Source organism: Mytilus galloprovincialis, chromosome 4 (genome assembly GCF_965363235.1).
Source record: "Mytilus galloprovincialis chromosome 4, xbMytGall1.hap1.1, whole genome shotgun sequence".
Lineage (NCBI taxonomy): Eukaryota > Metazoa > Mollusca > Bivalvia > Mytilida > Mytilidae > Mytilus > Mytilus galloprovincialis.
In genome coordinates, this window is record NC_134841.1 from 88,165,336 (window position 1) to 88,183,103 (window position 17,768).

The 17,768-nt window shown below is 33.2% G+C and overlaps 1 protein-coding gene across 1 annotated transcript in view; it reads right to left on the reverse strand.

Annotated features, from left to right (window-relative positions):
- Positions 1-4,467: 4,467 nt before the first annotated feature.
- LOC143073306 (uncharacterized) overlaps positions 4,468-17,768 on the reverse strand; it is a 42,438-nt gene continuing 29,137 nt past the window's right edge. The window contains exons 10-14 of the mRNA XM_076248737.1: positions 16,543-16,641; positions 13,405-13,503; positions 7,841-7,951; positions 6,404-6,436; positions 4,468-4,926 (exon numbers count right to left, since the gene is read on the reverse strand). Of these exons, the coding sequence (XP_076104852.1) occupies positions 4,838-4,926; positions 6,404-6,436; positions 7,841-7,951; positions 13,405-13,503; positions 16,543-16,641 (431 nt within the window). The 3' untranslated portion in view covers positions 4,468-4,837. The remainder of the gene's footprint in view (positions 4,927-6,403; positions 6,437-7,840; positions 7,952-13,404; positions 13,504-16,542; positions 16,642-17,768) is intronic.

The window sequence follows — 17,768 nt, forward strand, 5'->3', positions numbered from 1 at the left end:
CAACACGACGGTTGCTAAATTAGGAACCGGATCTGCCTACACTTCTTGAGCATCTGAAATGACCCCAAGTTTTAATGTTGATTAGTAACAAGGCAGGTAAATTGCATTTGTTATTATATAGTTCGTTTCTGTGTGTGTTGTATTGTTGTTTTGGTTTTTGTTGCACTTCAATGTTTCTGTTGTTTCGTTGTTTTCCTCTTATAGTTGATGTGTTTTCCTCAGTTTTAGTTTGTAATCCGAATTTGTTTTTCTCTCAATCGATTTATGATTTTCAAACTGCGGTATACTACTGTTGCCTTTATTTAGTATTGATATGTTGTGTCTTGTTAACTATTGTTTGTCTGTATGTATTTTATTCTTTTAGCCATGGTGCTGTCGGTTTTTTTTTTGATCTATGAGTTTGAAATTATTTCTGGTATCTTTTGTCCTCTCTTTTATAATGTTATTCCAAGAGAAAAGTCTGGAAAAAGTATGTTATAAACTAAGCCGTTAGTTTTTTGAAATAAATTGCCTTTAAAGCAGACTATACGGTATGGGTTTTCCTCATTTTTGAAGGTTGTACGGTTGATTTTACTTGCTGACATCAATTTACTTTGATCTTTGGATAGTTGTTTCATTGGCAATTACTCAACATCTTTTTAGTTCTAAATCAACTTAGGGAGAAACTTATTGTCAAGAAAAAATGGTTAAAATACTAGTAGCCAATGAAAAATAATAACTAACAGCAATGTTCCAATAACCGAAAGAATGAAATGCACCAACTAACATGAAAAATCGCAAAGTATCCTTTGGGTGATTGACTGTTATGAAATAAAATAGGGTTAATACGGCGTTCACACATTACCGATTATTGCTCCCGTTTGAGATCAGACAGTAATCAGACACGAAAAGTGAAAAAGTCGGATTACTATCCTCACTTATCTGGAATGTCCTATCATTCTCTTTACGCAGTCGTTTAAGTTCTTAACAGATTCCTACGGGTCGGGAATGGTCCGGATAGTTCGGCCAAGCACCCTGACAGTTAGGTGTGTCCCGCAACATTCGGGGAAACTAAGCCGATTTTGTCTAGTCGAATTACAATGGTGACTATATTGTAACAAATTCTGCTGTATCGGATTAAAATCCTAACAATATTCTGTGTTTTCTGGACGGTGCTCTGTGAAACGGGAATGACGTGGAGAAATTTTTCATTGGTTTTTTTCTGTCGATTGAGTACATATTGCATTTATATCTTGTCGAATGCGAACCGTCTTTGTCGAAACCGTTCCGGAATAGTCCCGTTATTTAATACGAATTTCGCCAACGATACCCACGTCAGAGTCCCGACAATTACAGAACACAGTTCGACTGAAACCAGACAAAGCCGTTTGCAATGCGGTAGAGCGAACCGTGATAGGATTACGTTCCGACAGTACCTGATCATCCCGAATAAGCTGAAATTTTTCTAACGGATAATTTTCGTCAGTTTCGGTTCACTGTCTGGTCACTGTCTGCAAGATTTGAAGAAAAATTTGTATTTTTTGTAAGACTGTTGACTTGTATAGAGAAAAATAAATGATTTATAGCATTACCATCAAGAATGTGTTCATAGTAAACGTATGCCCCTCTCGCACTATCCTTTTCTATGTTCAGTGAACCATGAAATCTAGTGTGGTATTACAATAAGAGGATCATTTCATTATTTTCAATTCAGTGTTTGTGCTGTTACAAAATGATAGAAATTATTATAAATTAAGAAATGTATCTCCCTCATGCAAAGCTCTGATTCCTTTCACGTAATTGGCTATACTTTTTGGATCTTTTGGATTATAGCTCTTCATCTTTTATATAAGCTTTGGATTTCAAATATTTTGACCACGAGCATCACTGAAGAGACATGTATTGTCGAAATGCGCATCTGGTGCAAGAAAATTGATACCGTTAATTTTATTGTTACTGTTATTCATGAGGTAAACATTATACGATTGGTCGGAATTGTAAGAGGCAAAGACTGCAGACGTAACTGTATGGAGAGTTACTATTTTTTGTTTGCATGTTTGGACTTTTAGTCCAGATGAGTCGGGTGTCAGTTGTTTATGTGTTATGATGTACTGTGTGTTTTACTCATGACCATCCTGAATAGAAAAGATGAGCAGAAAACAATAGGCACTTTTAAAATATTTGGTACATATGTGAAAGAAAAGAAATTCAAGAAAGAAATGTATGTGGTTGACATCCCAGACTGTCTATACATTCGTTCTAAGGTTATTCATCTAAATCAACTGTGAACGATCGGAAAACACATATAGTAGTAATTTAGAAATGGGACGCAAGTTCGCTTATAGAACTGCAATCATAATAGAGAAAAAGATAAATAATCGTTCCGAGACCAGAAATGATTCTACAGTACGACATACTAATTAATAGAATAAGGTCAGAGTGATACAGAAGAGAGTATGTTAGTAAGATAAGTAACAACTAGATATACGTTATTTGGTCTCTGGTGAATAATGTTCTCATTAGAGTAAATAAGGATCGATTGAGCATACCAACAAAATAGTAGACATAAAAATTAATTTCTTATTTCTACTAAATCCTCCCGCTTCAGATATCTTTTTCGCCATCGTGTAGAAATTCATTTGAAAAAGTTTTCAGTGTTAGTTGGATTTTCAAAGATATTAGTATTTGTTGTTATTAGTTTATAGCTATGAGTTTTTCAATCTAGTTGAAATTAAATCTCTCACTCGCTCACGTAGCGACCAAGCATAAAAAATGAGCCAGTGAGAGATTTAATTTTAATTAGATTGTGAGTTTTATTCCTTTTCTGATCTTATTAACCGTTCAAAATAAAACACCACGTGTCTGCACTCATATGTACAAGAAAAAGATAATGCTAAGTGTATGCTTTAGTCTTGTATGATTTTTAATTTTAGTTTCTTGTGTATAATTCGGAGTTTAGTATGACGTCCATTATCACTGTACTAGTATACATATTTTTTAAGGGGCCAACTGAAGGACGCCTACGCGTACGGGAGTTTCTCGCTACATTGAAGACTCATTGGTGGCCTTCGGCTGTTGTCTGCTCTATGGTCGGGTTGTTGTCGCTTTGACAAATTCCCCATTTCCTTTCTCAATTTTATTTGTGAATTAGTGACTGTTTTTGTGTATTGTCGTGAATGCATTTTAGGTTTTCGTTGTTATTATGTGGTAGAAATGTACTATTATATTGTTTATTTATGTATTTTTCTGTTCTGAGTGTTTTTGCATTTATTTGTACTGTATTCCTGTCATGTATTAATGTTGTCATTTTAGTGTAATTTTTAAACATTGTCATTAAGCGCGATGTTTGGCTAGACACAACACCATTTTTAACCCCCATAGTTTCTTCACATGTCCTGTACAAAGTCAGGAATATGGAAGTTGTTATCTAGTTGTTGGATTCTATGTTAGTTGCATTTGTGTATGTTTTTGTTACACTTCAGTGTTTCTGTTGTTTCGTTGGTTTCCTCTTATAGTTGATGTGTTTCCCTCGGTTTTATTTTATGACCTGGATTTGATTACTCTCAATCGATTTATTTATTTGAACAGCGTCATACTACTGTTGCTTTTATCTATTACATTAAACTTACAATGTAAGTAATGCATGTTTTTATTATAAGAAAAAGATTTGTTTTGTAAAAGGAAAATAATTGGCGTGACAACAGAAAAACTATTCTTATGAGGTTTTTAATTTTGCTAATACATAACTTTTGTTCAGTTGCGTAACTTTATTTCATCTTTGTTAAGATCTAAGAATTTTGAGATAAGGGTAAAGACTAACTTCCATTATATGAATTTCAAACAGTGACATATAACCACTTGTTGTATACCAATTTAGTATGCTGAACTTCAAACGCCTGATCCAAGCACAGGACATCAATTAACTATATTTGTTAACATATGTGTTCATGATATACTATGCCAAACGTAAGAAGAACAATAAGGTTGAATAACTTTATATAAATACATAACACAAAATAGTTATTGTTTGGTTATATGGAAATAGTTCAAAATCTTATACGTTTGACCCAAGTATGAGTTTGAAAACAACTTCTATCCATACAACACTTTTTTTTGTAACTATATACACAATAATGATCATTTTTTTTTTATAGAAAATATAACTCGTGAGACCCTTATAGTTAATTGTTTATTTAAGTATAGTAATCATAAAATTAGCCAACACATTATAGTCTATATCATTATCGAGACACTGACATGAACTCACAGGCGAATCATGTAACAATCGAGTAATATGGAATTCTTAAAAGTTTTCAATTATAAGAACCTTTTATTTTTCTTTAATGAATTAACATTCTAAACGGACATTAAAGGAACATTACTTCTTTAATTGATCTGTCCCATGGTAAGTTATATCAACCATTCAAAACGGTATCATCTTTGGTGTTAATTTGGTATTTATATTTTATACTAGTCTTGAATCTGCACATGCATTGCAAATATTAGTAACCAATCCCGCAGCTTCAATATTTATTTTTACAACTTTGAAATTGTTCATTAAAAAACTGTTAGTTAACAGCAGTCATCAAGAATGTTTGCACTAGGACGGAAGGCTTTTGAATATTTCACCACCGATATGTTAAAAAAAAACCTTAATTTATTTTACAAATTAAACAAAAACTTTTAAAAACTGTGAATGAGATGTAACAGTAAAAACAAACTGGTTACTATACGATTTAAGCTATATCTAAACACCTCTTTCTTTTATGTGATATATACAACTATATACATGTATGTACAATACACACATTATACAACAATAAATTGACACGAAGTAGACCTTAATTGATGATGATCCTCATATGACCTCCTGAGGGAGATCATATTCGTTTGAGTAACAGTTAGGCGTTCCAGCAAGATCGTAACCAACTATTTCTTCTTGTTTGCCTTCAAAGTAAAACAAAAGTGTAATTAACATTCCAGTCATTGATATATATTCTGAAAGATGTTTGACGAACCAAGAAATCTGAATACCGATGATACACTGTCTTGTCAGGGATAAGTTATGTCTCATATTGTTTGTTAGGTTTTCACACAGTTTTCCCAGTGTTTAGTTAAAACTGAAAACTACGAGAATCCATACATATATGTTATAACAAAATTCGTAATCATTTTATCAAACCCTGAACAAACTCAAACAAAAACAAAGTACGCACGCCGGTGAAATGTGTCGCTTGTTTTACTCATCATTTATTTTCATGTTGAAAGTCTTTTTTAAAAATATAAAAGGTTTTAATGTAGATGTAGACGAAACGCGCGTCTGGCGTACTTAATTATAATCCTGGTACCTTTGATAACTATTAATACAAGTATACATTACAATTAATACTTTTTAAGGATCCATGACAATGAGGTCACAGTCAGATAAATCCTATTTTGGAGACATGTACACCATATATTTATTCCATACATCATGATGTAGTCCGATTGCTTTAGGTATTCGAAAAAATACCAAAACACAAAAACTAATATTAACCAATGAACCATGAAAAAGTAAAATCACAAAAGTACTGAACTTAGAGGAAAATCAATTCGGAAAGTCCATAATCACATGGCAAAATCAAATAACAAAACGCATCAAAAATGAATGGACAAGAACTGTCTTATTCCTGACTTGGAACAGGCATTTTCCAAACGACTTTAAGATAGAATGATTCCTGCCAAATAGACATGTACCTCTTATAATTTTCAAACACAAACTATAGCTGACCTACTGCTTGTATTATATGAATAACAGACGTAAAGAATCGATAAATGAACAATGAAAAAATAGACATGAACGGGTGATAGATTCCGGACAGACATGTACCCTTTACACTAAATATAGTTGACCTACTGCTTGTAGCATTTAAAAACAGATAAAAACACACAAAACCTAATATTGACCAATGACCACAAATATAAGGTCAAGGTGAGACGAAACCTGCCAGACTGAGATGAACACATATGCCAACATATAGTTATCCTACTTTTCATAATACTAGTGAGCGTTTATTTAAATAGATAACGCCGCCGCCGCCATATATTAATTCCTATAGATATGTCTAAAATAAAATGCGAAATTAGTCACATGCCATACAAAAACTGTTAAACTGTCACTTCAAAAATTATTTTTATGCCAAAAATGATCCGGTATATAGTTATCAAAGGTACCAGAATTATAATTTAATACGCCAGACGCGCGTTTCATCTAAATAGGACCCACCAGTGACGCTTAGATTAAAATAGTTATAAAGCCAAACAAGTACAAAGTTTAAGAAAATTGAGGATCCAAAATTCCGAAACGTTGTGCCAAATATGGCTAAGGTCATCTATTCCTTGGATATACTATTAACATCAGACTTTTCATATTTTTCAAACTTACCTGTTTTATTTTGTTTGTGAACTGAACTTCGATCTGCAGAAGAAAGTCAAATTGTTAACATTAATATTCATTTTCTGTATGTATCAGAAATATTATCATATTCGGTTATTGTTAATATACAAATGAGAAAATGTGACATTGCGACAACTTTCCACCAGAATAAAATAAAGTGGTATTAAATAATTATAGGCAACCGTATAACCTTCAACAAAGAGAAACAACTATACCGTATAGTCGGCTATACAAGCCCCAACATAAATAAAGGTGAAACGAACGGCCTTATTAATAATAAAACAATTTACGGAAAACAAATATGAACACTCAATGTCTCCCCCTAACCTGAGACAGTGGTGGTATTCATTTCTCTCAATTTTGTACTAGTATGTATTTTTCATGAGAAAAGAGAAATGTTTATCGATTTCGGGTAACAAAGTTTTCGCTATATATGTTTTTTTTATAGCTTCTGTGCACGAATTCGAAGAAAACATATATTAAAGCGCTGAAGGCAGTCTGTCTAGATAAAATGGGAATCTATTTTTTTGTTACTTGTGTTTATTTTTCAAATTTCTGTTAACAGTCTCTAATGTATTTTTTTTCCATAAGCAATGTACAAGATCTGAATATGTTCTGTTATTGTATTTGGTTACAACATTAATAGGCTAAGCAACGAGATATAAATAAAAAAAAATGAATCTGATTTGTTGTGAAAAAGTGAAATACTGATTTACTTTACGCAGCCAGTTTGATTTAATTTTGTAAAAATTTGCTGTTCGGTGTGAGCCGAAATTCCATGTTGAAGGCGATACTTTGACCTTTAATTGTTTACTTTTTACACATTGTTACTAAGAATACACAAGGAAATGTATGTACCAAGTCAGGAATCTGGCAATGGTAATCCATAAGTTTGATGTGTATGAGGTTTTGATTTTGCCCTTTTCTTAAGGACTTTCCGTTAAGAATTTTACTTCGAGGTCGGTGTTTTTGTGATTTTACCTTTGGATGGAGAGGTGTCTTATTGACACTCATGTGACGTCTTTTTATTTCTATCTATATATAACTTTGTTTCAAATTTAATATCTAGTATAAGTCTTATTATAAACAAATAACCCCCACATATAATCTGTGTCTCATTTCAATTATCTAGTCTAAGTTTTACTTTTAATCAAATAACCTCTAAATCTAGTATTTGTTCCATTTTAATCCATTAACCTCTACATAGTTTTAGCATATTTTTATGTGCTTAAATATGCAAAAGGGATGAGAAACAAGTTAATCAAATTCATAGAGTCTTCTGCCACAACCTCTACATCTAGTATATTTCTCAATTCTAAAATATACTGTTTTTGTCTCAAATGGTATTTGTTTCACTTTAAACCACAATCTAGTGTTTGTCTGAATTTTAATATGGAATCTTAGTTTCAATTTTAATGTACTTACCTCTAAATCTAGTCTTGATGACAATATAGAATAAGATAAAAACTGTGATAAATGCCATGGCCGAAACAGTGCAGGCTATGATTCCTAACAGTATTGAGATGTTACTGCTGGCTAAAAAAGTATTTACACCATTAAATAATTTAAAATCGAAATAATAGATAAAAAAAAATATTGAAAAAAATACGGGCCCTTTCTTATTGTTTAAGCTAATATAAGTCTTTCTAGTTTCGTTAGAAAAAAACGATACAAAAGAACCTTTTTGATATACAAGAAATTAACCGCAATATACGAAACAATTAACACAGGTTAAATGGCTAAGTTAATCAACTCATCTATAGCCACTAATGTGAAAATAATTCTTAGAGTGCTTTTGTTCGATTAGACAACTCTGTAATGATTTTTTTAAACACTGAAATCATAAACAGATACACACACAATGTACAAAATGCAGTTTCTGAACATATAACCTTGTCTTATAAAAAAAGAAAAAAACCTTTCTTTTCAATTTTAAACTTTTAAGACAAATTTACTTATTTACGCATATGCAAAATAAGATATCATTGAGATGGGAGCCATCTCTGTGGGCCCCGCTGTGAATAATGTGCATTAACAAATTGTATTTTTACCATAGGACATGGGTTTGTCAACTTAAATCAAAGTTTTTGACCTTGACCTTTGACCTAGGAAGTTGTAAATAAATTATGACACACCCTTTGGTGTTGGTTTATATACATGTCAAGTATAAACTTTGAAATGATAACGGTTCTCAAGATATAGAGCGGACACGATCTATACCATAGGACATGGGGTTGTCAACTGAAACCAAAGTTTTTGACCTTGACCTTTGACCTAGGAAGTAGCACATAAATTATGACACACCCTTTGGTGTTGTTTTATATACATGTCAAGTATAAACTTTGAAATGATAACGGTTCTCAAGATATAGAGCGGACACGATCTTTACCATAGGACATGAGGTTGTCAACTGAAACCAAAGTTTTTGACCTTGACCTTTGATCTAGGAAGTTGTACATAAATTATGAAATACCCTCTGATATTGGTTTATATAAATTTCAGGTTTAAACTTAAAAATGATAACGGTTCTCAAGATATAGAGCGGACACAACCTTTACCATAGGACAAGGGGTTGTCAACTGAAACCAAAGTTTTTGACCTTGAACTTTGCCCTAGGCAGTCGTTCATAAATTATGACACACCCTCTGGTGTTGGTTCATATACATGTCAAGTATAAACTTTGAAATCATAACGGTTATCAAGATATAGAGCGGACAAGATCTTCACCACAGGACACAGGGTTGTCAACTGAAACCAAAGTTTTTTTACCTTGACCTTTGACCTAGGAAGTTGTACATACATCATGACACGCCCTTTGGTGGTGGTTAATAAACATGTAAAGTATGAAATCATAATGGTTCTCTAGATATGGAGCGGACACAAAGTTAAAGTGTTACGGAAGGACGGACGGACGGACGGACAGACTGATCACTATAGGGCGACCCGCCTTTAGTAAAGTATAATATATGAAATCATAATGGTTCTCTAGATATGGAGCGGACACAAAGTTAAAGTGTTTCGGACGGACGGACGGACGGACAGACTGATCACGATAGGCGGGGCCCTAATGAACAGATAGACAGTGATTACCTTAGGGCGATGCTGACTAGTTAAAATTTCTTCTTAATAGTATTCGTTTTTAGCCTATTAATTTCACTCCATGATCCGAAATCTAAGCATGGAACTAATATATTCGTAAAATTTTAATTCCAAATAGAAAAAAATAAAATAATAAACAAGAATGTGTCCAAAGTACACGGATGCCCCACTCGCACTATCCTTTTCCATGTTCCATGGACCGTGAAATTTGGTAATAATCTAATTTGGCATTCAAAAAAGAAAGATTATACTACAGGGAACATGTTGTACTAAGTTTCAAGTGGATTGGACTTCAATTTCATCAAAAACTACCTTGACCAAAAACTTAAACCTGAAATTCCCACTTTCATTTTCTATGTTTAGTGGACCGTGAAATTGGGGTCAAAAGTCTAATTTGGCTTTAGAATTAGAAAGATCATATTATAAGCAACAAGTGTACTAAGTTTCAAGTTGATTGGACTTCAGCTTCATCAAAAACTACCTTGACCAAAAACTTTAACCTGAACGGACGCACAGACGGACGAACGGACGAACGAACGGAGCCACAGACCAGAAAACATAATGCCCCTCTTCTATCGTAGGTGGGGCATAAAAACATATCGACTTATTCTTTTTGTTGCTTAATTATTATGTACACATACTGAAGTGACTTTTTTTAATTAACAGTAAATTATGAAGTTATAATTTTTCAATGTATTTATATTTCTCTATATAATGTAAAAAAGAGAATTGAGCCAAATCATTTTTGACCTACTTGTTGTTTAAACTTATTTATTTATAGTAGATTGGGAAAAAAAAGTTATTGTAACTTATATTAATCCCTTTCCACTTTGCGGGTGCGAGTGCTGTCTTGTAGCGGCATTACCCTGCTCTTTTCGGACTGTAAGTGCTCGACGATATGACCGTTTCAGTAAATATATGGTAAAAGTTATCAAAGTTACCAGGATTGTAATTTAGTACGCCATACGCGCGTTTCGTCTACATAAGACTCATCAGTGACGCTCAGATCAAAATATTTATAAAGCCAAACAAGTAAAATGTTGTAGAGCATTGAGGATCCAAAATTCCAAAAAGTTGTGCCAAATACGGCTAAGGTAATCAATGCCTGGGATAAGAAAATCGTTAGTGTTTCGAAAATTTCAAAGTTTTGTAAACAGGAAATTTAGAAAAATGACCACATTATTGATATTCATGTCAACACCGGAGTGTTGACTACTGGGCTGGTGATACCCTCGGGGACGAAACGTCCACCAGCAGTGGCATCGACCCAGTGGTGTAAAAGTTATCATGTTCCGGCATGAACATTAGAATAAAATTTTAAAGATATGAAATGTTGTAAAATTAAAAAAATACAAAGAACTGAAAAATGCATAATGTACAGGAGTCTGTTCGAGTTTGACTTTATTTTATTTTTTGGGGTTTATCAGCTCTTTAACGACTCAGTATAAGTTCTTTTTTTCTACTTTCGATACTTAATCTGAAACATCACAAAACTCATTAAATGATAACAGGCGCATCTGCTGCAATTACAATTGTTTCATTGTATGAATATTTGCACCAGACGCGCGTTTCGTCTACAAAAGACTCACCAGTAGTGCTCGAATCTAAACATTGGTTCAAAATGCCAAAAAAGATTAAGTTTAAGAGCATACAGGACCAACTATTATGATACTGTTACGTCCTATTAATGAACTTATTCATGTTATCATTTTTTTCTATTTATGCATCATGTTTATATCTATTGTGTATGTGTGTAAATAATTATTCTCATTTACCTGTTTATCTGCAGTAAACAGGTTTACATTTGTTACACATGATTGACTTTATGTTGCTGTTTTACCTTCTATGAGTGTATTATGATATCACGTGACTGGTCAGTTCTACTATAAAAGGCGTCTGAAATTACACTTGGGTGTTCAATCTGTCACTAGCTACATAAAGTTATGAACTCTTGGTAAGGGCAGCCATGGCAATTATAATTAAGTTATAATTAATCAGTAGACATTGGTTAAACCTCATAATTGTGGTTAAAAATACCCAATTGTTTTGGTTAACGATAACTAGAAACTGTGGTTAAACTATACCAATAACTGTGGTTAAACCATACCACAACATATGGTTAAAGTAGCCCACTAATTATGGTTAAACTATACCAATAAATGTGGTTAAACTATACCACTAAATATGGTTAGATCTTGATATCTATATCACTAACGGAAAGCTGAATACTACAATTTATGATAAAAGAGATGATTTTTCGTTTCCTATCGTTAATAATCCATTTCTTTTTAGATGGTGACGTTCCCTTGTCACCATCTTACGGTGTTTATATATCTCAACTTGTACGATTCGCTCGTGTATGTAACAATGTTTTAGATTTTAACGAGAGAAATTCATGTATTACTGAAAAATTATTACACCAGGGTTTTCGATATCACAAACTAGTCAAAACATTTACTAAATTTTATCATCGGTATAAGGACATAATTCGTAAGTATAGCTCAACATGCAGACTTCTTATACGTTCAGGTATTTCACATCCAATTTTTTATGGAAATATTCTTTATAGAGCACAAAGGTGTCAGTATTCACCTCAAAAACTAACAAAACCTTTGAATAGACTTATTAAGAAGAGATATAGTTACGATACTGTTGTTAGGTCATTAAAGATTGCATATTTTGGCGTTAATATTGATTCACTTATAGGGTCTTTGCATCGGAACTAAACACATTTATTAAAAACCAGTTGTTGGCATGACACGGTTTATGTTCTTCTCATATATGTTATGATGGTATGATACAAAATCCCTAACGGGAAGGATTGTGCCTGATGTTCATATGATGAAATCATAATCTTTCAGTCAGTTTAATTGAAGTCTGGAGCTGGCATGTCAGTTAACTGCTAGTAGTCTTGTTATTTATGTATTATTGTCATTTTGTTTATTTTCTTTGGTTACATCTTCTGACATCAGACTCGGACTTCTCTTGAACTGAATTTTAATGTGCGTATTGTTATGCGTTTACTTTTCTACATTGGCTAGAGGTATAGGGGAAGGGTTGAGATCTCACCAACATGTTAAACCCTGCCGCATTTTTGAGCCTGTCCCAAGACAGGAGCCTCTGGCCTTTGTTAGTCTTGTATTATTTTAATTTTAGTTTCTTGTGTACAATTTGGAAATTAGTATGGCGTTCATTATCACTGAACTAGTATATATTTGTTTAGGGGCCAGCTGAAGGACGCGTCCGGGTGCGGGAATTTCTCGCTACATTGAAGACCTGTTGGTGACCTTCTGCTGTTGTTTTTTTCTATGGTCGGGTTGATGTCTCTTTGGCACATTCCCCATTTCCATTCTAACTTTTATTAAAGTATCCACCTAATTATGGTTAAACTATACCAATAACTGTGGTTAAACTATACCACTAAATATGGTTAAAGTATCCACCTAATTATGGTTAAACTATACCAATAACTGTGGTTAAACTATACCACTAAATATGGTTAAAGTATCCACCTAATTATGGTTAAACTATACCAATAACTGTGGTTAAACTATACCACTAAATATGGTTAAAGTATCCCACTAATTATGGTTAAAGTTTACCAATAACTGAGGTTAAACTATACCAAGAATTGTGGTTAAAACTATACCAAGAATTGTGGTAAAACTGACCAACCGTTATTGTCATTTACTATTAAGACTTTTTGTTGCTATTGCTATTATTAAAGCTGTAGATACTATCCGACCGCTAAGAAAATAATTTATACTAAGAAAATCGCAACTGAGACATTTAATGCACTAAACCCAAAATTGTAGCGAAAGGCGAGCTCGTTACAATACCATAAAATTAACTAATAGTATTTGTTTATTTTTTAAACAGCAATAGCTTACCTTGATTAACGTTATTGTTCGTTTTTGTAATTTCTCTTGTTTGAGTCGTCTCCGCGCTTTTCGAAGTAATTGTTGAACTTTCAATCTCAGTGGTGGTTTCTGAAAAATATGATGCAGTTTTATAACATGTGGACAAATAACAATGCATTCAATAAAACTACACACACAAAGAAGGAAGGCAGGTGTCAAAACAAAAGTCCTAAATATAGTCTAAAAGTAAAACATGATTTAAAGGAGATAACAATCACTTTACTTCTGTTTAAGTATAATTTCTATAATTATTGGTATTAAATATGAACTGTTGACAATATTACATTTGAGATTCATTTTTTAATTTTTGTAGCAACAATGACTTACTTTTATTAACGATATTGATCTTGTTGTGAGTGCCAGTGGTTGGATCTTATCTACGGAATAAGCGACTTAAACAAACGAAAAATCTCTTCGAAAGACGATTAATTGAAGAACTTTAACAGAAATATCCATTATTATGTCCAGTGTCGGTCAGAATACAGCCGACGATCAAAATTATCAGTGGTGCAAAACTTATCGCGTTTGTTTTATTTGAATAATTAGTAGAACATGATATTGCTTCCAAAGCAAAAGTCAATCGTCCTGCTAGAATGACAAACAATATCAATATTGACCTATTAAAAGCATTTGTTAAAAGCATAAAATTTCTTCTTATCGAAGTTTTGAAAATAAATTATCTGATGTGAATAACGTATTATTTATTGTTTGGGAACTGGTTATAATTCTTTCAATTAGTTTTTTTTATCATGCTAAATCTTTTCTGTTGCTATCGTTTCGATATAGTTGTTTTTCCAAAAAGTATTTCAATTGGAATGTTTGTGTTTTATATCGTTACCCATGCAACGAGGTTTGCTAGCCGGTTATACACAAGGGGATACATAGAACACACTTGTCATATTTGAACATTATTTGAAAAGATACAATATCAATCTAATCTCAAATGACTATATTACAAGTAAACGTTCTGCACGCTGTTCATCCTGATCCAACCAGATTAGTTTGTTAGTTTGGGTAAATGACAGTCCTCGTTTGAAATTGTCGTCACGAAGCACACTTTCTGAATTCTGATGGAAATATTTTCGGAAAGATAAAGAATATGTATGAAATATGTGTGCGTATCTAATAGTCAATCAATACAAATGAATATCGTATAATTTTAAGTTTGGCATGCATTTAAACTAAAAGTCATATGAAACCAGTGAGTGGTTAAAAATAATGTTTATCCAATTTTTGAACCAATGCATGTATATATCATAAACTTAGAACTCTGTGCACGATTTTGTCATTTTTTACGCAAATATATCGTGTAATCGTCAAATTTTTTTCTCTCTGTCTGTTATGATTTAACAAATATGGCTGCTCATTAAATGCCCTGTTTTAAAGCCGAAGTTTACCTATTGCCACCTTATAATAAACAAATAACAAAAAGCGTGGGTATTGAGCACGTGTTTAACATGAACAATCAGTTAATTGTTTATTTTAATGACAAATCCATGCGTATTGCGATCACCGGATTTTAACGAGAAGGGTTATGCTCAGGTCATTATGCAGACGGAAAATATGTCGGCGAATTGCTTTCTGGAAGCAAGCAATTAAAAATCAGTAAACTTCTTCTAAATGTGGACAAATTAAAGAATTTTCCTTAGAAAAAAGTATATGTACATAAGTTGTATAATGAAAACTATCCATTTAGTTATAAAAACATATGCATGATTTTTTTTTAATTTGAGGTTTCTTATGACTTTAAAGACTTTATACGCGTGCTCAATATCCATGCTTCTTTGTTGATTGTTAACTATGAGGTGGCAATCGGTAAGATACCGCTGTATTTTGCAAAACTTTTACGAATTTTGGTCCTCAATGCTCTTCAACTTTGAACTTTATTTGGCCTTTTAATTTTTTTTGGATTCGAGCGTCACTGATGAGTCTTTTGTAGACAAAACGCGCAACTGGTGTATATACTAAATTTAGTCCTGGTTTCTATGAAGAGTTTATTTACAACTACTGGGTCGATGCCACTGCTGGTGGAGATTTCTTTCCCCGAGGGTATCACAAGCCCAGTAGTCAGCACTTTTTGTGCTGACATGAATTGTCATTGATATGGTTATATTTATGAATTTACTGTTTACAAATTTTTGAATTTTTTGAAATACTAAGGCTTTTCTACCTCAGGCATAGATTACCTTAGCCGAATTTGGCAAAACTTTTAGGAATTTTGGTCCTCAATGCTCTTCAACTTTTTTGGATTTGCGCGTCACTGATGAGTCTTTTTTAGACGAAACGTGCGTCTGGCGTATATACTTAATTTAGTCCTGGTATTTATGATGAGTTTATTATTAATCAAAACACGATAATTAATATGCTGCCATATTTTCAATTCATAACAGAAAGAGAGAACAAGAAAAGGACGATTATACGATATTTTTGCGTAAAAATGACATAATCGTGTACAGAAGACTTTAAGATATATACATGCCTTGGTTCAAGAATTCGATAAACATTATTTTGCACCAGTCGCTCATTTCATATAACTTTAATCAATTGAATCACATTTATACGGATGTAAATGGGTAATTGAGGCTTAATACCGGCGTCACACATTGGCGTATAGACCGGCGTGCACCAAACGTACAGACAAAATTGACAATATCGGTGTACGTTAGTTACACGCCAGAGGAACGCTAAGCAATCGTTAAACGCGCGTTGCATAAGATTGAAGTACATCGAAATACAAAGGTATACGCTTGGTGAACGCTACAACTCCAGGAATTTTTTATGCAGCATAAAAATGTTCATCCAGCTCTAGCGTGTGTCTAGCGTATATATGTACGCTACACGCACGTAAAACATATGCTACAAGCGCGTTCAACGCGCTACAGATAAGTTTGAGACACGTTTAGTGCACGTTGTATACGCTTCAAGATCGTTCGACTTTAACTAAAACGTATGCGGTTGTGTTTGTTAGTGAATCGCATATATGTACCCATCGAAATCGTTTGAAATTGCGATACTCGTTATCGACCGAAGAAACTTTCCCCCATGTAGGTGCTTTATAAATAAGCTACATTTGTAATTGTTTTTATCTACGTTGCAGTAATTACTTACTGTGGTCAACGACAGCTTTTATTGTTGTGAGTTCAACTGGTTGGGTCGTCTCCAAGCTCTCTGTAGTTATTGTTGAACTTTCTATCTCAGTTGTTGTTTCTGAATCACATTATGCATTGATATAAGTGTCTGGACAGTTAATTTCCTTTATTTTTTTTTAATAAAATTCGAATATTTATATATTATGTGGGTTTGTAAAACACGATAAGTACCGGGAAACAGTGCCAAAAAAGTTGCCTTATAATCCATATGACAAAATAGTTTAAAAGAAACACTTGATTCAAGGCAAACAACTGTGAAAGGTTGATATCAACGGAAACTTACTACCCATCGCTCATTTCGGACCTGTTTCTGTATAGTTATAAGTTACAATGTATGACTAAAATCAACAAAGACACAAAGAAACAACATCTGATACAAAAAATAATAACACTTTAAGATATTTGGATGGCAAATGTTGGTCATCTCAACTCGATTGCTTTTCTCCCTTTCACCCTACCGGCTCTAGCGAGAAAATCATTCTCGTTGAGTTGATCAACGATAATCTATAAATATTGAAAAAATATCATCATTCATAGACAGCAATTCCAATGATATGTCGTCTTATAATTTTTGACTTAATAGATTGCATGTATATCCTTACTTGCTGTGTAGTTTTGCCTCGTCAGATTTTCCACATCTTGAACGATCTTAAGATATATGACGATTTCTTATATTTTCACCTATGTCCTATTCTAAGCCATGTATTGAAACGTTATTTTCGTGGCAGGCAAAATCTAAGTTTATTTTAAAGTAGATACTTTTAGAATTGATATGATTAAGATAGTTTAGATTGCCCAGGTGTTTGAAGAGCAGAAGATGTTTAAATAACGTCGATGCATCGAACGTAGATATAGCATTAGCTCAACAGTATCAGAAGGCGCGTTGCATAAGATTGAAGTACATCAAAATACAAGGATATACGCTTGGTGAACGCTACAACTTCAGGAATCTTTTATGCAGCATAAAACTTTTCATCCAGCTCTAGCGTGTGTCTAGCGTATATATGTACGCTACACGCACGTAATACATATGCTACAAGCGCGTTCAACGCGCTACAGATAAGTCTGAGACACGTTTAGTGCACGTTGTATACGCTTCAAGATCGTTCGACTTTAACTAAAACGTATGCGGGTGTGTTTGTTAGTGAATCGCATATATGTACCCATCGAAATCGTTTGAAATTG